The 22737-nt window shown below is 40.8% G+C and overlaps 1 protein-coding gene across 4 annotated transcripts in view; it reads right to left on the bottom strand.

Annotated features, from left to right (window-relative positions):
* The window catches only part of SORCS1 (sortilin related VPS10 domain containing receptor 1), a 565941-nt gene that overhangs the window by 123249 nt on the left and 419955 nt on the right, over positions 1-22737 (bottom strand). For all 4 annotated transcript variants that reach the window (XM_067024735.1, XM_059052971.2, XM_059052968.2 and 1 more), the window contains exon 9: positions 15434-15613. In XM_067024735.1, the coding sequence (XP_066880836.1) occupies positions 15434-15613 (180 nt within the window). The remainder of the gene's footprint in view (positions 1-15433; positions 15614-22737) is intronic.

The following is a 22737-nucleotide window of genomic DNA, read 5'->3' as shown; positions in this document are numbered from 1 at the left end:
CCATTTGAGGTGTCTATCTATCTATCTATCTATCTATCTATTACTTATTTGTTTTGGCTTCCTTGGCCTGGTCTGCAAAGATGGTCACCCCTGCCTGCTCTTAGGGTTTTGTGCCATTCAAGGTTCCTTTTCCCTGAGCCTGAGAAGTCTGTCTATGTGTCTCGGTGCTTGCCTATTGTGAGGTCTCATCATATGTCTCTAGAACTCTATCCTCTTACTGTAGAACTTTGGATACCAAGGGAGCAGTATTAGTGCCCAAAATGTGGAATGTGTGTGTGTGTACTTGTGTGTACATGTATGCATATGTGTATTTATGTGTGTATGTGTAAGGTCTGGGCTTCTGCTGAGGATGAGGGACATGTTTCTGTTGCCAGACAACCTCCCTCTGCATCCACAGCATGTAGACTGGGGTGGGACCATGGTGGGATGGGGCGGGGGGTAGGAGGAAAACTACTTTTCCTATTGGAAGACATGCCTCCACATAGACACAGAGTTCCAAGGAACATATTCCTATGAGGATGATACATCTCACTGTTGGGAGTTTGTCTCCTTTCAGGGAAAGAGCTGTTATTAGCTTTTCTACCTTTCTGAATTTTGCACAAAGATGCTGAGTGTGTTGAGAAGCCACTTTTCTTTCTTTGCCTCTCATACGGGGGAATTTGATGCCAGAAGTTTCAAAGGTATTAGTACTTATTTCTTATTCTCTAATATCATCATACAAGCCAAAATATCATTTTGACTAGATTTTTATACATGAAGTGTTACAGCTCAGACCTCAAGCCAACACAAAGTACAACAGTACACTGACCATTCCCCAGGGTGATAGCCTCAAAATGCTACCTTCCCTTCTCTCCTCTCACTTTCTTTGATCACATTTCCCACTCTCTTAGACAGCATCCCAACATGCCTCTCCCTATCTATCCTTCAAGGCCCAGCTCAGTAAGCCTTTCTCCAGAAACCAGGACCTCTTTTTCATCCTGACTATCCCCAGCTCTTCTTCTCTGTCCTCCAATTTGTAGAGATGGTACCTACATCTTTGCTCTCAACAACCATGTAAGCTTCTCAAGGGCACCAGTCTTCCTGGAAATGTCTCTTGTACTCCTAACACTCCTTACCACATGTTAATTCTTCATAGCTTTTCTTGTCATCTCTCATATCACTGTCTCCCACTTGAGTATAACTTTTGATTTATCATTCAATCCACCATATTCCCTCCTTAAAATTAATAACTGAAAAGTCACTTTGTACAAGTCCTTTTATTCATTTTTAATGAAATAGGTAGAATTCTGCATTAGAAGACCAAACAACATTAACAGTGCCCCAAACTTATTGAGTATTTAAGAAATGTCAGACACTACATGAAAGGCTTTGCAAGCCTAAGCACATCAATCCAAGTGGTAGACTCAATACATCCTCATTTCACACATGCAAGAACCAAAGTCTGGATGGCGTCAGTCACTTGCCTAAGGTCATTCCCTGGAGAACCTTAGCAATGGACTCCACACCAGTCTGTCTATCTCAGAGCCCAAGGACTTAACCCTTTGGCAGTACTAGTTCTTCAAACTTCTTTCTCATCCTAGAGTTTCCTGAGAGAAATATCATATATGGACATTATAGGAAGTTGCCTTTCATTCATTCTTTAGTACATGTACTCAATAGTTGTTCAATTAATATTTTTTGAATATCTATCACTTATCATGCATTCTAAGCACTGGAAATATAGCACCTAGAATGTCTAAGTAACTTTACATTCATGCAGCAGGTTTTTTTTTTTTAAGAGTTAGAATGTGCTAGGTGCTGAGACTTGGATTTCTTTGGTGATTTAAAGAATGAACCCCAGATATCTTCTTTGTTTTTTAATACTCACCTCTAGAGGGTACTCTCCAGTCCTGATCTTTCATATGTTCTGCACAGAGGCTAAGTTGGGAAGATCTTACACAGGAGTTTTTGCTTATTTCTGCCTCCCATGCTGATTGGGAGGTGATTCCTCCCGCCCTCTCTGTCTCAGACTTTAATTACAAATCTGAAGTGTCAAAATTCGAAGAGAATAAAAACATGAATCAACAGCAATGGCAAGAAAGAGAACATATTCATCATGATGATTTCTTTGGCCTTTGGAGACAGGATATTTTTCTGTTCTAGAGGATCCCTGCCAGAAGAGATACATACTCATCAGGGGTCAGGGGTGCCTGTGACATCAGGGAACCCATTGCCAAAAATGTCTAAGTGTTCTTTCCTTCCCTGTGGCCTTGGTCAGGCAGCACCACTGACCCAGGGAAAGAGTAGCCTTAAATAATTAGATGGTATATTCTATGTCCTATAATAACTCTGTCCTGGATGGGAGAGCATTTTTCCTCCCTATCTCTTATGCTGGATTGTAAGACGTAGTCTTTTCCCAAGAATCAAGGTGTAAGCTACATCATCAGAACTATGGAGCTTTCTCTTTTAAAGAGAAGGTATTCATAACGTACAGAAGACACTATGTGCGTAACAGAACATGCATCAGTCATTGGTTGCGTCTTTCATGCAGCTCACTGTGCCTCACTCATAGATTCTGTGCATTCTGAATTTGTCAGCCAGGTGACTTCATTCCCAACACAACCCTTTCGCTTGGCTGGGGTGAACTGTTGTTGTCCATTAAGCCAAAGGGCTCTTCATCATCATTAATTGATACCTCCTTCCCAGAGGAGGGAGGATATTGTCCAAAGCTGTCAGACCCACTCTCACCACCCACACCAGAGGCATACACTAGGAATCACACATCTCAGACACTCTCATCACATCTCTTTTGCTCTGGCCACCATCAGGCATGCTGTCTTCTGTGACCCATTCCACATGGTGCCACTGGAGAATTTATGCTATTCAGGAATGACAGAATTTTAGGACACTTATTTCTAGGATTCTCTTGCACAAATATATCCACCAGACAAAACTGGGAGCCACAGGATAGCACAGCCTGAATTTACCTATAACTGCAGGCTCAGGACTTGGTTCAGAAGATGGCGAAGAGGTCCACAGCAATCATCTGTTGATACTGTTTATGCTGGCTTTTCCTCAGACCATTTTCTTCTTCCTGTCTGGTTTCCTCTATAGCTAGGTAAAGTCTAATACTATTTATCCCGCTCTTTAGTGTGCTTCTATCTTAGGGTTATTACTCGGCCACAATCAAATACAAGCGTAAATACTGATCTTTCTGGACACACATAATAGTTTCTAGCTATGAGTTTGCATATTAGGGTTCAGATCCTAATTCTGCCACTTACTAGCTTTGTAATCTTATAAAAATGACTGCATTCTCTCTGACTCCATTTTCCTATAAATGGGCGTGATGATTATAGTCCCTGTGTCATAAAATGAACATATAGACTGAATGAGATAATTATGAAAGGTTGTTTATAAAGTGCCTGGCACACAATGGTACCCCAAATATCATCTACTTAGTATGACCTTGCATCAACAAAAATTACTCTCTAGCATTTTTTTCTCTGTAGCCTACTTTCCTAGCTCACGTGTCTTGACTCTTTTGAATGGGGTCCATGGCCAATGGTCAACTCACACTGAGGGGAAATTCTGGCATTTAAATAACTAAACCATGTAAGATGGGCCCCCAACACTTTGTCCCCAACATTTCCCTACCTCATCACGCAGACACATATAGTTCTAACGTAGAGAGAACCACATTTGTCGTAAGGTTGCAAGGAGTGAGTGAATAAAGTGATTGATTTTAATGAGAACTGTGTCACCCTCTGCATTTCCCACAAAGACTCACCAACAATACACATGCTCGATACACAGACTCATACAGTCATACATTACACAGTTTGCCTCTGCTAACATAGTGTAAAGAGCACATAAGAACAGCAGGCAGTTGGCATGTAGAAGCATGCCATCCTCCTCAGTCACCCCCATATGTGAGCAGATGTGTACTCTATGTATACTCTGTCACCCTCACCTTGCATATTGCTCATCTCTCCTCCTTATTAATTCATCTATGGATTTTCTTACTTTTCATTTATCTCTAACCACTCATCATTCATTGCAATTCTACTGGGAAATTCAGGTTGGATGGCTTTCAGCTTCCTGCTAGGCAGAACAATCAGATTTAAGGAATATTTGTGCCAGGTTCTGTGTCAGCCAATATTCTTTCTACCTAGGTAATCAGCAGATACGGCACTGCTATTCTGATCACATCAATTTCAATTCAAGTGGCTGTGAACTGCCAGGCTAATAAAACAAAGACTCTTCTTCCCCGGCTCCAGGATGGAGGACACCTTTACATAATGTAGTTACACCACTGTTCAAAGTGATGATAATAAGAGCCAGCAGTTTCCCAACAGATACTCAACCTCAAGAGACACACAAAGGGAAAACATAAAGATTACCAAAAAATGGTTTGTTGTGTCCAGAGGTCATTCTATTTCCTCTTCTCACTCCCTACCTGTTAGCTATTTTTGATTTCAGAAAACCATTCACAAAAACAGTTGCAAATAACAGGAAATGACAAAGTCATTCTTGTTCAAATTTGTCATCTTTTCCATCATCAAGGGACTAATTAAAATGGTCTCTATTTTGGCAGAAAAAAAAATTATCCAGAGAAATTATTCCACATTGCCTTGAAAAGAGGGGAGAAGACAATCAGGAAGGAAAAATGCAACCTGAAAATCAAATGTTTCCAGGAGAGCAAGGACAGAGTCGAGACCAGGGAAGCAAACTGGGTGATTAATTTGGGACAGCTGATTAGACTTCATACTCTCAGAGCAAGATATTTCCACTGTAAATCCTGGATCAAGGCAAGAAAACATATGGTATTTCAAAAACACATGCTTAAAGTTTAAATGTTTATAACACATTTACAAAGGAGGAAAGAAATGTTGCAATTTACATTTGTTTATAAGAAGACAGCTTTGGTGATAAAGGATGTCATATGGCCCTGCTAATTAAAATATGGAAAGAAGCAGAGATACAAAATGGTGGAAATACATTGGACATTTAAACAATGTGGGTAGATTTTAAGACCAGAACATTGTTCTAGGGCTTAAACTCATTGGAACATAATATCAATTATACTATCTATAATTTGTTCAGTATTGTTGTATTTCAGGCACTGTTCATGGTACTTTAGGAGAGAGAGAGAAGATGGTGGAGGAGTAAGACACAGAGATCACCTTCCTCCCCACAGATACATCAGAAATACATCTACACGTGGAACTGCTCCTACAAACACCCACTGAACGCTGGCAGAAGACCTCAGACCTTCCAAAAGGCAAGAAACTCCCCACGTACCTGGGTAGGGCAAAAGAAAAAAGAAAAAACAGACAAAAGAATAAGGACGGGACCTGCACCAGTGGGAGGGAGCTGTGAAGGAGGAAAGGTTTCCACACACTAGAAGCCCCTTCGTGGGCGGAGACTGCGGGTGGCGGAGGGGGAAGCTTCAGAGCCACAGAGGAGAGCGCAGCAACAGGGGTACGGAGGGCAAAGCAGAGAGATTCCCCGCACGGAGGATCGGGGCCGACCAGCACTCACCAGCCCGAGAGGCTTGTCTGCTCACCCGCCGGGATGGGTGGGGGCTGGGAGCTGAGGCTCGGGCTTCGGTCAGAAGCCGGGAGAGGACTGGGGTTGGCGGCGTGAACACAGCCTGAAGGGGGCTAGTGCGCCACAGCTAGCCAGGAGGGAGTCCGGTTGAAGTCTGGAGCTGCCGAAGAGGCAAGAGACCTTTTCTTCCCTCTTTGCTTCCTGGGGCACGAGGAGAGGGGATTAAGCGCGCCGCGTAAAGGAGCTCCAGAAACAGGCGCGAGCCGCGGCTATCAGCGCGGACCCCAGAAACGGGCATGAGACGCTAAGGCTGCTGCTGCGGCCACCAAGAAGCCCACTCTCCACACCGCCCCTCCCGAGAGTCTGTGCAGCCCGCCACTGCCAGGGTCCCGGGATCCAGGAACAGCTTCCCCGGGAGAACACACGGCACACCTCAGGCTGTTGCAACGTCACGCTGGCGTCTGCCGCCGCAGGCTCGCCCCGCATTCGTACCCCTCCCTCCCCCCGGCCTGAGTGAGCCAGAGCCCCCGAATCAGCTGCTCCTTTAACCCCATCCTGTCTGAGTGAAGAGCAGATGCCCTTGGGCGACCTATGCGCAGAGGCAGGGCCAAGTCCTAAGCTGAACCCCAGGAGCTGTGCGAACAAAGAGGAGAGGGGGAGGTCTCTCCCAGCAGCCTCAGAAGCAGCGGATTAAAGCTCCACAATCAACTTGAAGTGCCCTGCATCTGCGGAATAACTGAATAGACAGCGAATCATCCCAACTTGAGGAGGTGGACTTTGGGAGCAAGATATATTATTTTTTTCCCCTTTTTTTATTTTTGTGAGTGTGTATGTGTGTGCTTCTGTGTGAGATTTTGTCTGTATAGCTTTGCTTTCACCATTTGTCCTAGGGTTCTGACCGTCCCGTTTTGTTTGTTTTACTTTAAAAAATTTTTTCTTCTTAATAATTATTTTTTATTTTAATAATTTTATTTTATCCTTTATTTTATCTCCTTCCTTCCTTCCTTAGTTCCTTCCTTTTTTCCTTTCTATTTTTTCTCCCTTTTATTCTGAGCCATGTGGATTAAAGGCTCTTGGTGCTCCAGCCAGGCATCAGGGCTGTGTCTCTGAGGTGGGAGAACCAACTTCAGGACACTGGTCCACAAGAGACCTCCCAGCTCCACGTAATATCAAATGGCAAAAATCTCCCAGAGATCTCCATCTCAACACCAAGACCCAGCTTCATTCCACAACCAGCAAGCTACAGTGCTGTACACCCTATGCCCGACAAATAACAAGACAGGACCACAGCCCCAGCCATTAGCAGAGAGGCTGCCTAAAATCATAAGTCTACAAACACCCCAAAACACACAACCAGACACGGACCTGCCCACCAGAAAGACAAGATCCAGCCTCATTCACCAGAACACAGGCACTAGTCCCCTCAACCAGGAAACCTACTCAACCCACTGAACCAACCTTAGCCACTGGGGACAGACACCAAAAAAGGGGGGAACTACAAATCTGCAGCCTGCAAAAAGGAGACCCCAAACACAGTATGATAAGCAAAATGAAAAACAGAAAAACACACAGCAGATGAAGGAACAAGGTAGAAACCCACCAGACCTAACAAATGAAGAGGAAATAGGCAGTCTACCTGAAAAAGAATTCAGAATAATGACAGTAAAGATGATGCAAAATCTTGGAAATAGAATAGACAAGATGGAAGAAACATTTAACAAGGACCTAAAAGAACTAAAGAGGAAGCAAGCAATGATGAAAAACACAATAACTGAAATTAAAAATACTCTAGATGGGATCAATAGCAGAATAACTGAGGCAGAAGAATGGATAAGTGTCCTGGAAGATAAAATAGTGGAAATAACTACCACAGATCAGAATAAAAAAAAAGAATGAAAAGAACTGAGGACAGTCTCAGAGACCTCTAGGACAACATTAAATACACCAACATTCGAATTATAGGGGTCCCAGAAGAAGAAGAGAAAAAGAAAGGGACTGAGAAAATAGTTGAAGAGATTATAGTTGAAAACTTCCCTAATAAGGGAAAGGAAATAGTCAATCAAGTCCAGGAAGCACAGAGAGTCCCATACAGGATAAATTCAAGGACAAACACACCAACACACATATTAATCAAACTATCAAAAATTAAATACAAAGAAAACATATTAATAGCAGCAAGGGAAAAACAACAAATAACACACAAGGGAATCCCCGTAAGGTTAACAGCTGATCTTTCAGCAGAAACTCTGCAAGCCAGAAGGAAATGGCAGGACATATTTAAAGGGATGAAGGAGAAAAACCTACAACCAAGATTACTCTACCCAGCAAGGATCTCATTCAGATTTGATGGAGAAATTAAAACCTTTACAGACAAGCAAAAGCTGAGAGAGTTCAGCACCACCAAACCAGCTTTACAACAAATGCTTTAGGAACTTGTCAAGGCAAGAAACACAAGAGAAGGAAAAGACCTACAAGAACAAACGTGAAACAATTAAGTAAATGGTAATAGGAACATACATATCAATAATTACCTTAAATGTAAATGGATTAAATGCTCCCACCAAAACCAGGACTGGCTGAATGGATACAAAAACAAGACTCATATATATACTATCTACAAGAGACCCACTTCAGACCTAGGGACACATACAGACTGAAAGAGAGGGGATGGAAAAAGATATTCTATGCAAATGGAAATCAGAAGAAAGCTGGAGTAGCAATTCTCATATCAGACAAAATAGACTTTAAAATAAAGACTATTACAAGAGACAAAGAAGGACACTACATAATGATCAAGGGATCGATCCATGGAGAAGATATAACAATTGTAAATATTTATGCACCCAACATAGGAGCCCCTCAATACATAAGGCAAATACTAACAGCCACAAAAGGGGAAATCGACAGTAATACAATCATAGTAGGGGACTTTAACACCCCACTTTCACCAATGGACAGATCATCCAAAATGAAAATAAATAAGGAAACACAAGTTTTAAATGATATATTAAACAAGATGGACTTAATTGATATTTATAGGACATTCCATCCAGAAACAACAGAATACACATTTTTCTCAAGTGCTCATGGAACATTCTCCAGGATAGATCATATCTTGGGTCACAAATCTAGCCTTGGTAAATTTAAGAAAATTGAAATTGTATCAGGTATCTTTTCTGACCACAATGCTTTGAGACTAGATATCAATTACAGGAAAAGATCTGTAAAAAATACAAACACATGGAGGCTAAACCATACACTACTTAATAACCAAGTGATCACTGAAGAAATCAAAGAGGAAATCAAAAAATACCTAGAAACAAATGACAAAGGACACGACGACCCAAAACCTATGGGATGCAGTGAAAGCAGTTCTAAGAGGGAAGTTTATGGCAATACAATCCTACCTTAAGAAACAGGAAACATCTCGAATAAACAACCTAACCTTGCATCTAAAGCAATTAGAGAAAGAAGAACAAAAAAAACCCCTAAATTTAGCAGAAGGAAAGAAATCATGAAGATCAGATCAGAATTAAATGAAAAAGAAATGAAGGAAACGATAGCAATGATCAATAAAACTAAAAGCTGGTTCTTTCAGAAGATAAACAAAATTGATAAACCATTAGCCAGATTCATCAAGCAAAAAAAGGAGAAGACTCAAATCAATAGAATTAAAAATGAAAAAGGAGACGTAACAACTGACACAACTGCAGAAATACAAAAGATCATGAGAGATTACTACAAACAACTCTATGCCAATAAAATGGAAAACCGGGGAAGAAATGCACAAATTCTTAGATATGCACAACCTTTCGAGACTGAACCAGGAAGAAATAGAAAATATGAACAGACCAATCACAAGCACTGAAATTGAAACTGTGATTAAAAACCTTCCAACAAACAAAAGCCCAGGACCAGATGGCTTCACAGGTGAATTCTATCAAACATATAGAAAAGAGCTAACACCTATCGTTCTCAAACTCTTCCAAAAGATAGCAGAGGGAGGAACACTCCAAAACTCATTCTATGAGGCCACCATCACCCTGATACCAAAAGCAGACAAAGACATCACAAGACAGAAAACTACAGGCCAATATCACTGATGAACACAGATGCAAAAATCCTCAACAAAATACTAGCAAACAGAATCCAACAGCACAGTAAAAGGATCATACACCATGATCAAGTGGGGTTCATTCCAGGAATGCAAGGGTTCTTCAACATATGCAAATCAATCAACATGATACACCATATCCACAAACTGAAGGAGAAAAACCATATGATAATCTCAATAGATGCAGAGAAAGCTTTTGACAAAATTCAATACCCATTTATGATAAAAAACCTTGCAGAAGGTAGGCATAGAGGGAACTTTCCTCAGCATAATAAAGGCCATTTATGACAAACCCATAGCCAACATAGTCCTCAATGGTGAAAAACTGAAACCATTTCCACTAAGATCAGGAACAAGACAAGGTTGCCACTCTCCCCACTCTTATTCAACATAGTTTTGGAAGTTCTAGCCACAGCAATCAGAGAAGAAAAAGAAACAAAAGGGATCCAAATTGGAAAAGAAGAAGTAAAGCTGTCACTGTTGGCAGATGACATGACACTATACATAGAGAATCCTAAAGATGCTGCCAGAAAACTACTAGAGCTAATCAATGAATTTGGTAAAGTAGCAGGATACAAATTTAATGCACAGAAATCTCTGGCATTCTTATACACTAATGATGAAAAATCTGAGAGTGAAATTAAGAAAACACACCCATTTCCCATTGCAACAAAAAGAATAAAATATCTAGGAATAAACCTACCTAAGGAGACAAAAGACCTGTATGCAGAATATTACAAGACACTGATGAAAGAAATTAAAGATGATACAAATAGATGGAGAGGTATACCGTGTTCTTGGATTGGAAGAATCAACATTGTGAAAATGACTCTACTACCCAAAGCAATCTACAGATTCAATGCAATCCCTGTCAAACTACCAATGGCATTTTTTACAGAACTAGAACAAAAAATTTTACAATTTGTATGGAAACACAAAAGACCCCGAAGAGCCAAAGCAATCTTGAGAACAAAAAATGGAGCTGGAGGAATCAGGCTCCCAGACTTCAGACTATACTACAAAGCTACAGTAATCAAGACAGTATGGTACTGGCACAAAAACAGAAATATAGCTCAATGGGACAGGATAGAAAGGCCAGAGATAAACCCACACACATATGGTCACCTTATCTTTGATAAAGGAGGCAAGAATATACAGTGGAGAAAAGACAGCCTCTTCAATCAGTGGTGCTGGGAAAACTGGACTGGTACATGTAAAAGTAGGAAATTAGAACACTCCCTAACACCATACACAAAAATAAACTCAAAATGGATTAAAGACCTAAATGTAAGGCCAGACACTATAAAACTCTTAGAGGAAAACACAGGCAGAACACTCTATGACATAAATCACAGCAAGATCCTTTTTGACCCACCTCCTTGAGAAATGGAAATAAAATCAAAAATAAACAAATGGGACCTAATGAAACTTAAAAGCTTTTGCACAGCAAAGGATACCATAAACAAGAGCAAAAGACAACCCTCAGAATGGGAGAACACAGTTTCAAATGAAGCAACTGACATAGGATTTATCTCCAAAATTTATAAGCAACTCAGGCAGCTCAATAACAGAAAAACAAACAACCCAATCCAAAAATGGGCAGAAGACCTAAATAGACATTTCTGCAAAGAAGATATACAGACTGCCAACAAACACATGAAAGAATGCTCAACATCACTAATCATTATAGAAATGCAAATCAAAACTACAATGAGATATCATCTCACACCAATCAGAATGGTCATCATCAAAAAATCTAGAAACAATAAATGCTGAAGAGGGTGTGGAGAAAAGGGAACCCTCTTGCACTGTTGGTGGGAATGTAAATTGATACAGCCACTATGGAGAACAGTATGGAGGTTCCTTAGAAAACTACAAATAGAACTACCGTATGACCCAGCAATCCCACTACTGGGCATATACCCTGAGAAAACCATAATTCAAAAAGAGTCATGTACCAAAATGTTTATTGCAGCTCTATTTACGATAGCCAGGACATGGAAGCAACCTAAGTGTCCATCAACAGATGAATGGATAAAGAAGATATGGCACATATATACAATGGAATATTACTCAGCCATAAAAAGAAATGAAACTGAGTTATTTGTAATGAAGTGGATAGACCTGGAGTCTGTCATACAGAGTGAAGTAAGTCAGAAGGATAAAAACAAATACCATATGCTAACACATATATATGGAATCTAAAAAAAAATGTCATGAAGAGATTAGTGGTAGGATGGGAATAAAACACAGACCTACTAGAGCATGGACTTGAGGATATAGGGAGGGGGAAGGGTAAGCTGTGACGATGTGAGAGAGTGGCAGGGACATATACACACTACCAAATGTAAATTAGATAGCTAGTGGGAAGCTGCAGCATAGCACAGGGAGTTCACCTCTGTGCTTTGTGACCACCTAGAGGGGTGGGATAGGGAGGGTGGGATGGAGGGTGACACAAGAGGGAAGAGTTATGGGAACATATGTATATGTATAACTGATTCACTTTGCTGTAAAGGAGAAACTAACACACTATTGTAAAACAGTTATACTCAAATAAAGATGTTAAAAAAAAATTAAACAATAAAGGCTTAACCTTCAAAAAAAAAAAAAAAGAAAACTACAAATAGAATTACCATATGACCCAGCAATCCCACTACTGGGCATATACCCTGAGAAAACCATAATTCAAAAAGAGTCATGTCACAATGTTCATTGCAGCTCTACTTACAATAGCCAGGACATGGAAGCAACCTAAGTGTCCATCAACAGATGAATGGATAAAGAAGATGTGGCACATATATACAATGGAATATTACTCAGCCATAAAAAGAAATGAGACTGAGCTATTTGTAGTGAGGTGGATGGACCTGGAGTCTGTCATACAGAGTGAAGTCAGAAGGAGAAAAACAAATACCGTATGCTAACACATATATATGGAATCTAAGAAAAAAATGTCATAAGAGACTAGGGATAGGACGGGAATAAAACACAGACCTACTAGAGCATGGACTTGAGGATATGGGGAGTGGGGAAGGGTAAGCTGTGACGAAGTGAGAGAGTGGCATGGACATATATACACTACCAAACGTAGGGTGGATAGCTAGTGGGAAGAGGTCGCATGGCACAGGGAGACAGCTAGGTGGTTTGTGATCACCTAGAAGGGTGGGATAGGGAGGGTGGGAGGGAGGGAGATGCAAGAGAGAAGAGATATGGAAACATATGTATATATATAGCTGATTCACTTTGTTGTAAAGCAGAAACTAACACACCATTGTAAAGCAATTATACTCCAATAAAGATGTTTAAAAAAAATGATTAGCTTATTTCATCCTCAGAGAAATCCTATCAAGGAGGTACCATTTTTATCCCTTTATTTATTTTATTTTATTTTTCTGCGGTACGCGGGCCTCTCACTGTTGTGGCCTCTTCCGTTGCGGAGCGCAGGCTCCGGACGTGCAGGCTCAGCAGCCATGGCTCACGGGCCTAGCTGCATATGGGATCTTCCTGTACCAGGGCATGAACCCGTGTCCCCTGCATCAGCAGGCGGACTCAACCACTGCGCCACCAGGGAAGCCCTATCCCCTTATTTTAAACAAGAAAACTGAGGCTCTGAAGTTGTTGGATTTATATCAAAAATATATACACGTAGTGTGGCCAGGATTTAAACCCAGGCAGCCTGACTCTAAAATTTACACCCTAAATCAGAATTTTACCCTACATGAATTTGAAGGTAAATCACCAGAATATGTAAATGTTTTCCAGAATACATGTTCAGTTTGAGGCTGAGATATATGATACTATATTTATCTGGAACATGGGCAGGAAATGAAGTGGAAGAAACTTGTGAATGTATAAAAAATTTGCAGGGTATTTTTCTAAATATATACACAAAAACTATGTCCTATTCTAGTCTACCATAATTTCCATCACAAATACTTGAGCTCTGAAATGTGCATACAGTTTGTTAACATGCCTTTATACACACAGAGAAGTTTAGATACTAGAAGAAAATTCCCAAGAACTCCTAAAGATGAAGGTATATAGACAGCATTAAAAGGAATTCTAATAATAGGTTTAAATTTCTTCAGTGAAATTGGTTTTCTTCTTTGACATGCTGGATATGATTCCCTTACTTCTCATTACACAAACCACCTCTACTCTCTGAACTTATCCTTCACCAAATGATGACATCATTATGACTGAACATATTTGAATAAGTTTTATAATTCTTTTTCAGATAGAATATAAGTGTATGATTGCACTTCCCAAATTCTGAATATGTTTCATAATGGCTCATTATATCCCATTATAAATCCTTCATAGCACAAGACTGACAAATGGCTAAAATCCATCCCCAAATAGTAGCTTTCTTTTCACCTGACTGTGCTTTAAATGGCCATTAAAGTGTTGATGTTTGTCATAAAAGCTAACTGATCTAACATATGATTTTATTTTGAACTTTGTCATTCTGAGAAACAAAGGGTCACAGTTCCCTTAGGAAAATCTGGTAAACTCTGCTTTTTGTTTCTCCTCCTCACCACTCTTTAGGAAAAGAAAGACGTATTGATCTTGTCTCATGCATTGGCCCTCTGAGAGGATGGCAATTAGCTAATAGAGGTTATGCCGTCAGAAAGGTCATCAAGTACAAGGGAGTGTCTTTTTTTTTCAATATTTAGCTATAATCATTTTTTTAAAAAAATTATTTTATATTGGAGTATAGTTGATTAACAATGTTATGTTAATTTCAGGTGTACAACAAAGTGATTCAGTTATACATATAAGAGGGATAGCTTGGGAGTTTGGGATTGACATGTGCAAACTGCTATCTTTAAAATGGATAACCAACGAGGACCTACTGTATAGCACAGGGAACTCTCTCAGTATTCTCTAATGACCTAAATGGGAAAAGAATTTGACAAGGGAGTGTCTTCTGATGCAATGCAAAGACATCCTCTTAGTTCTTTCTTCAGAGAGATGTAAGGGAACAGTGCCATCATCTCTTTGCTCCACCCCTGACACCCTATTAGCCCCTCAAGACAATTTTCAAATTTCACACTAGGCTCACTCTTATTCAAACCCTTTGTTTGACTGCTTCCCTAGACACTTTCCAAGCCCTCTGGGGCTTCATGGCCTGGGACTTGGTCAACAAAGAATCCTTCCCATTCTCTAGCAGGTCTGTGTCTTTATTCCCGTCTTACCCCTAGGTTCTTCGTGACCTTTTTTTTTCTTAGATTCCATATATATGTGTTAGCATACGGTATTTGTTTTACGGAGAGGGGGAAAGGTAAGCTGTGACAAAGTGAGAGAGTGGCATGGACATATATACACTACCAAACGTAGGGTGGATAGCTAGTGAGAAGCAGCTGCATAGCACAGGGAGATCAGCTCGGTGCTTTGTGACCACCTAGAGGGGCGCGATAGGGAGGGTGGGAGGGAAGGAGATGCAAGAGGGAAGAGATATGGGAACATATGTATATGTATAACTGATTCACTTTGTTATAAAGCAGAAACTAACACACCATTGTAAAGCAATTATACTACAATAAAGATGTTAAAAAATAAAAAAAAATTTTTTTAAATAAAAAAAAAGAATCCCTCCCAGAGCTGTTTTGTGGATTGCAAATTAACCAATAAAACTGTTCTGCAACCCGCCTCCCTCTCCCAAATGGAATGAGGCCACATAAGGAACTAGTTATTAAAATGATCGAGGAAACAGCCAACTTGGGGACTTCAACTGCCAGTCCCAGCACTGCAGTGGCTCAAGACCACACGTGCCTTGTGACATACCTCATAGAGGTCGATCATGATGTTGCCCTCAGGGCCTCTGCTGCTCTGGACATTCTCCAAGGCCAGAGTGAAGTAGACACCACGGGTGTCTGAGATGTAGAGGTTGTATGTGTCGTTTTGGTTCCATTCTTGGACCGCTGCAAACACTTGGTTCTCATCAGTGCTGATGACATGCATGTCCTGAGGAAAGACACAGGGAAGGAAACAGGAAGAAGAGTTTTATAAGTGCACCTGGCATGTGTCCACAGAGTGGAATCTGATGGAGAATACCAGAATAGGCTCATAAGTACTGTGAGGGAGGACAGAGATTTTCCTATAGCATAGTTGTGACATAATAGTTAGTTAAGTGTTGGTCACATATTTCCTTTGTCATTTATGAGGTTAGGCAGTAAGGTCATCAGAAAACAGGACAGGGAGATGCTTGGTAGCTCAGTTACAATTTAATTACCTCATTAGATAATTTGAAGGATAATTTCTCAAATATGTATGAGTTTGGAGAACAAGGCATCCTGATAAATTTGCCAAGCACATAGTACATGTTCAAAAGGCACATATGTATATGTATGACTGATTCACTTTGTTGTAAAGCAGAAACTAACACACCATTGTAAAGCAATTATACTCCAATAAAGATGTTAAAAAATAAAAACAGGCAAAAAAAAAAAAAAAAGGCATATATGGGGCAAATACGAGGGGCAGAGAGAAAACAGACAAGCTCTGCATCATCTCTCACTGTGGTCCAGCGACCAGCAGCATTGGGCATCACCTGTAAGTTTGTTAGAACCTCAGGACTCACCTATCAAATAGAAATCTGTATTTTAATAAGATCCATGGATGATTAATATGCACATTAATGTTTAAGAAGCACTTCCCTAAGGCTCAGCAACCCCTAGAGGTTCCGGAGGAAAAATGTTCACCTGAGACCCCCAGAGCACTAATCTTCAGGTTAATGAGTGTTCAAGGACTTAGCTTATCAAAACCTATACCCTGAGAAGTTCCCCAGGAAACCTTAAATAAAACAGGGAAAAACAGTCTGCATGAATGATGATGTTTTCAGACTCTGGTTGTCCTGGAAGATAGAAACAAGGCAGATGTAATGTGGAGGCAGTGAGCAGATGTCCCTGGGGTGGGGATTCCAAATCCTTTCTCTCCCCATTCAGAACTCCAGAGGAGTGGGTGTTCAGGGAGAGGCTGACATAGACCAAGGCCTGATGTCTCAGACCAAGGCCTGCTGTCTCCTTCAGGAGATCCCGCTCATTGATCTCGGCAGCCTCCCCCCCCCCTTCGCCCAAGGTGGTACACACTGGCATCATGTTCAAAAACCAAAAAGCAAAACAAAAGCAGAATTATGTATAAGGCTAAAGGTAAAAGAACAACCTGGAAAGATTCTTGGCCTTTGTGTAGCTCAGTGCTCAGATCCTCCCAGAGGGATCATCCACTCTCCTTGAAAAGATTCAGGAGGTCTGTCAATCTTCCTTGGCAACAACTCCAGGGCTGGAAAATTCTACCTAACTTCAAAAGTCCCCATTGTAATATATGCCCACGTTCTCTCAATCAATCAATCAATCAGCAATTCAGCTTCAACTCTGCTTTAGACTTAGAGGAACAAGTCTCTCATTCCTCTTGAAAATTGACCATAGTGAACTCATATGATTCCAGAAGGAAGAAGTCCTTATCCAAAGGGTTTTGTATTCCTGACACCTTCTCAGGCCTCACTGCCATACTCTAGAGTTTGACAATGTTTTTATAGAAAAAGTGGGGAGGCCAAAAATGAATCCTTCCCATGAATTCAATTTGGATGATAATGCAAACGAAGGTTTGGTATAAAAGTTGGCCATATCTTCTATCTGCCCAACGCCTATGTACATTCCTTCTGGCAACTGTAGCTTGATGTTCTTTGAAAAAACATCCTCATCCTTCTCAGACGAATTTCCTCCCTATGCTCAGTCTTTGTTACTTTCTCTCACCCTCAGCACCAGAAGTGATCTTGTAAGGCCTAGCATTCAGAAAATTCCATTTTCCTGATAACGGTGATTGGATCAGTAATGGCAAAATCAGTAAGACATGATGCTAGAATGACTGTGGAATTATTAGAGAGAGAGAAAAAAGTTATTTTTTATTGTTAGTTTGTAAGCAGTTGGAATAAAAATTAAGTCTAGATCTGATGGAGACATATCTTGGAGGCAGAGGATAAGCCAATCTTGGAAAAATAGGCTCAAAAGGTGGAGAGAGATGGTCCAAATTCTATGATACTCTTTGAGTCTCTGAATGTGGATATCTAAGGAGCCTGCCCACCCGTAAACTTGTTTACTTAGAGAGGACAGTAGAGCAAAATGATTAAAAGAATGGTCTTTGAAATAAAACTACTTGAGTTCAAATACCAGCTCTGTCATTCAGCTGTGCGAACGGAACTTTGTACCTCAGGATTTCCACCTGCAAACCAGAGATGATAGTATGCCCTTCATGGAGTTGTGAGGATTAAATCAGTTAGTAAGTGTTAAGCATTTAACCACAGTGTCTGGTGTTAGCATCTGCTCCATACATGCTAGCTATTTTCTGTTGAGCAAACCCTAAATCCCCTTTGTTGATTAAGCAAGGTTGATTTGGCCTTTCTGTTCATTGCAAATATTAGGGTGCTAACTAATACACTTAACAAAAAGTGGTTCATCCAAATGTTTTGTTTCTTTCTAATCGAGGGAATTACCTGTGGAAACGAGTCCAAAGGCCATTCATCCACTGAGGGCCAAACCTTCTATGGCTCCCCATTTCCTATAGGACAAAGATCAAAAATCCTTACCCTACTACTTAGAACCCTTAAACAACTACTCCCAATTCATGTTTCCTTCCTTGTTAGCAGGATGTAGCTTCATCCCTGAATTCAAGTTAAAATATTTCAGCAGTAACCTGGTCCCTGCATAACTGTGCCTTTGGACCCATTAAATAATCCTAGGGGCCAGAGTAAATCATCCATACTACCGCAGCCCACTCAAACTTTTCCTTGGTCGGTGCAGAATGCAAAACACAGATGCATCAAGTACTTAAATCACTTAGAGAACTAGTAACAAAACAAAAACAGATTAAATGGCCACCGCTAGATAAGGGCCAAGGGCAGATCTCTCTATATATATAATCTAATTACATTGAAGAGACTGTTTAAAACTATGTTGGTCTTAAATATTTTAACTGAAACGTCTGACATATTTAAATGCCATCTTTCCTTTTTCTTCTTGCCTACACACGCCTATATCAGGAAAATATGTTATTTCACCCAAAATGGCACTTTATGTTGAAAGCTTATACTGAGATACACAATTTTAGACCAAGAAGTGAACTGTGAGATGTTCTAGAGCACTTCCCAACATCTGTTCCATAGGACACCAGTACTGTTCGATTTTAATAGATTATTTTTTGAATGGATCCTTTTGTAAAACGTTTTGATTAATGCTAACTATACAGCTTTCTTGCTCACAGGACATCCTAGAGACCTTAACATATCAGCGAGCTTCTGTTAGTCTCTAGGCAAGGAGCATGGAATGGAGTTTATTTCTTTTTTTAAACTCACAATCACAGAACCAAATTTTCATGAAGCATCTCTAAGGGCATTTTATTGAGTAATGAGTTTGAGAAAATATTATTGTGAATCTAAGCTCTGTATTTTAAAAATGCAACAAAAAAAGAAAGAGAAATTGACAAACCAGCCCAAGGTTCAAAGCAGGGGAATGACAGATCTAGGTCTGGAATTAGGGTCTCTTGCTGTGAATCAAACAGCCTCTTCATCACCCACACCCCAGTTCACATCGATCTTCTCCAACACAGACAACTAGATCCATACTAATACTAATATTACCTTACTTTTATAGAGTACCTGTCCTCCAAAATGCTCAAAGCACTTTCATATGTGTTGCCTCATTTATCTCACTTGAGTAGCTCAGAATGAGCTCCAAGTATGGTAAGGGAGGAAAACTGTCACTAGGTCTCCCTGTCTGGAGGGCCTCACACTCTTAATGGTAACAGCAATATTAAAATCTCCCCACTTAATAAAATGGTCATCTTTACCATTATATTAATTTTTTTTAATACAGCTCAGGGTAACCTCAGTCTTTCAAGAGTCGATACAGGGCTTCCCTGATGGCACAGCGGTTGAGAGTCCACCTGCCGATGCAGGGGACACGGGTTCGTGCCCCGGTCCGGGAGGAACCCGCATGCCGCAGAGCGGCTGGGCCCGTGAGCCATGGCCGCTGAGCCTGCGCGTCCGGAGCCTGTGCTCTGCAACGGGAGAGGCCACAGCAGTGAGAGGCCCGCGTACCGCAAAAAAAAAAAAAGAGTTGATACAATGGATTAAAGAAAATTTGAGCATGTAAATGCAGGTTTGTCTCAGTTCCTTTGGTGGGCATGAAGCTTTGTTCCTTTCCAGCTGTAGCAGCCCTGCTTTGATAGAGGGTCCTGAAATACACGCATCTTTGCCAAGGATCACTCCACCCAAGCTAGGGCTTCTCTTCGAAGGTGTAATGGGATCTCATTGCCTTCAATAATAAACACCCACTTGGACCAAACAGTACATTCATTCGCTGTAGTGGTCTCGATTTTTCTGGGGACAAGCTAAATTAATCACCCCATTCTACCCTCGGACCTCAGATGAGGCTGACTAATGGAACACGCTCATCTGGGAGAGTGTGGGAGGGGCCAGACAGCCAATTCAGGCTCAGACTAAAACTCTTCCTTCCAGATTGGCAAGATGCCACTGGGGACAGCTGTCAACCGTGATTGGCGTGATGGCTGTGAACAAGCAATGCACAGTATGTGCTTCCCAACACTTCAGCCAAGGGGCCAAGTGGTTTCTTTTGTTTTAAAATACCACTCTGAGGCTGCATAGGTCAATGGGACTTTTTCTCTGGATGCTCCTCAGTATATAAAAATTTGGGGGGGGGTGTGCTGCTCCCTTTTAGTAATAGAATCTATTAATTTATTTGGAGAGTAGAAACGTGTAATACAAGGAATGCCAGTTTGGGAGTCTGGAGACTCAAGTTCTAGCCTCAAATCTGCAGCAAGAAGCATCTGGTTTGGCTGAAACTTAGTCCACTCAAAAAGTATGTTCCAGAGGGCTTCCCTGGTGGCGTAGTGGTTGGGAGTCCGCCTGCTGATGCAGGGGACGCGGGTTCGTGCCCCGGTCTGGGAGGATCCCACATGCCGCGGAGCGGCTGGGCCCGTGAGCCATGGCCGCTGAGCCTGCGTGTTCGGAGCCTGTGCTACTCAATGGGAGAGGCCACAGCAGTGAGAGGCCCGCGTACCGCAAAAAAAAAAAAAAAAAAGTATGTTCCCAAGAGTAAGTAAGCATGAGATGAGTGGCTTGAAACTGCTGTGGCCCCAATTCCCACATGCCTCTTGAACAGGAGCATCTCACTGCATTGAGTATGTTCTTGTTTTTAAAGGTGAAAATCTTGCAAGCCAACTACTTCATTAATTGGTCAAAGACAGCAACTTATTTCAGTGCTCAAGTGAAAAAAAACAAAACAACAACAACAAAAAAAACCAAAACAACCACGAGCTCTGTTGGACTTACCAAGGTAACATGATCATCTCCCTCATGGACCTCCCTAAAAGATTATCGAGGGTAATTTTAGCAACACTCAATTTTTCTTTTACATACTGACTTTACCCAATTCTCATCTAAGGCACAACTCCAATGTTGTGTTTGTCTTTTTGGAAAATGTTTTAAGCTAAATCAAGAGCAAGGAGCATTTAAACATATACAGGCATAGACATATAGTTCTAGGCAATTACCACTGTCATTAATCTCTTAGCAGCTGAAAAAAATAACTACTAACATGGAAATAGTTCTTTGCAGTTAATAGTGTAACTTAATGTGTGTTATTATCTCTAATGGGCTGAGGTTCACAGCTCACTTTTCACTATGCTAGAGTTAGGGGCAGAGAGATGGCCAAGGAGGGGAATTCTACCTGGAGAAGCCACCGGCTCTCCTGGGAGAGGAGACCTGCAGCGCCCTTGTGCTATATCTATCACTGATTCCCTGGGCAGGTAGCTGATGTTGGTCCAAGATAGCAAACTACAAAGTCATGGATAAAAATACAAGACAAAGAGTCATGAAAACACAATTGAAAAAAAAGTTATTTATGTTGTTTGTTCAACCAAAGGCTTCAAAGCTGAGCTATATTTAAACCTACACAGTCCCCTTCTTACAGCCACACACATCTCCCTTGTTCTATGATCAAGGCACACCTGTCAGAGTGGCCATCAACAAAAAGTCTACAAATAACAAGTGTTCGGGAGGATACAGAGAAAAGAGAACCCTCCTGCACTGTTGGTGGGAATGTAAATTGGTGCAGTCACTGTTGAAAACAGTATGGCATTTCCTCAAAAAACTAAAAATAGAACTACCATATGATCCAGCAATTCCACTGCTGGGTATATAGCCAAAGAAAACAAAAACACTAATTCAAAAAGATAAATGCACCTGAATGTTCATAGCAGTATTATTTACAATTGCCAAGATATGAAGGCGACCAAAGCGCCCATTAGCTGACGAATGGATAAAGAAGATGTGTGTGTGTGCGTGTGTGTATGTGTGTGTGTGTGTGTGTGTGTGTGTGTGTGTGATGGAATATTACTCAGCCATAAAAAAGAATGAAATCTTGCCTTTTGTAACAACATGGATGGACCTAGGGAGTATTACGCTTAGTGAAATAAGTCAGAAACAGAAAGAAAAATCCTCTACGTTATAGCTTATATGTGGAATCTAAAAAGTAAAACAGATGAATGTATATTAAAAAAACAGACTCACAGATATAGAGAACAAACTAGTGGTTACCTGTGGGCAAAGGGAAGGGTGGAGCAGCTAGATAGAGGTATGGGATTAAGAGATATAAACTACTATGTATAAAATAAATAAGCAACAAGGATATATTGCACAGCACAGGAAAATATAACCACTATTTTGTAATCTATAAAAATATTGACTCACTATGTTATATACCTGAAGCTAATATAATACTGTAAATCAACTATACTTCAATAAAAAATTTAAAAATAAAAACACATGTCAGTGGTTGTTGCTAGAAGAAAAAAAAAAGGCAGAATACATTAACAATTTCTGGCTACTTAAAATACATCACAGTGGCAGCAAGACCTCAAATCCACAGCTTTGAGCTCCCAAGTCAGTTTCACTTCCACTAGGTGGCGCTCCATATTAACGCAGTTCTTCAGTGTTTGTGGAGACAGAGCCTGGGGAAAGTCTAAAAAATTAGCTGTGTCTCCGAACCCTAAAGACAACCAGTCTCATAAGTTCC

Source organism: Kogia breviceps, chromosome 2 (genome assembly GCF_026419965.1).
Source record: "Kogia breviceps isolate mKogBre1 chromosome 2, mKogBre1 haplotype 1, whole genome shotgun sequence".
In the NCBI taxonomy this organism is placed as follows: domain Eukaryota; kingdom Metazoa; phylum Chordata; class Mammalia; order Artiodactyla; family Physeteridae; genus Kogia; species Kogia breviceps.
This window is presented reverse-complemented; position numbering and strand designations above follow the sequence as displayed.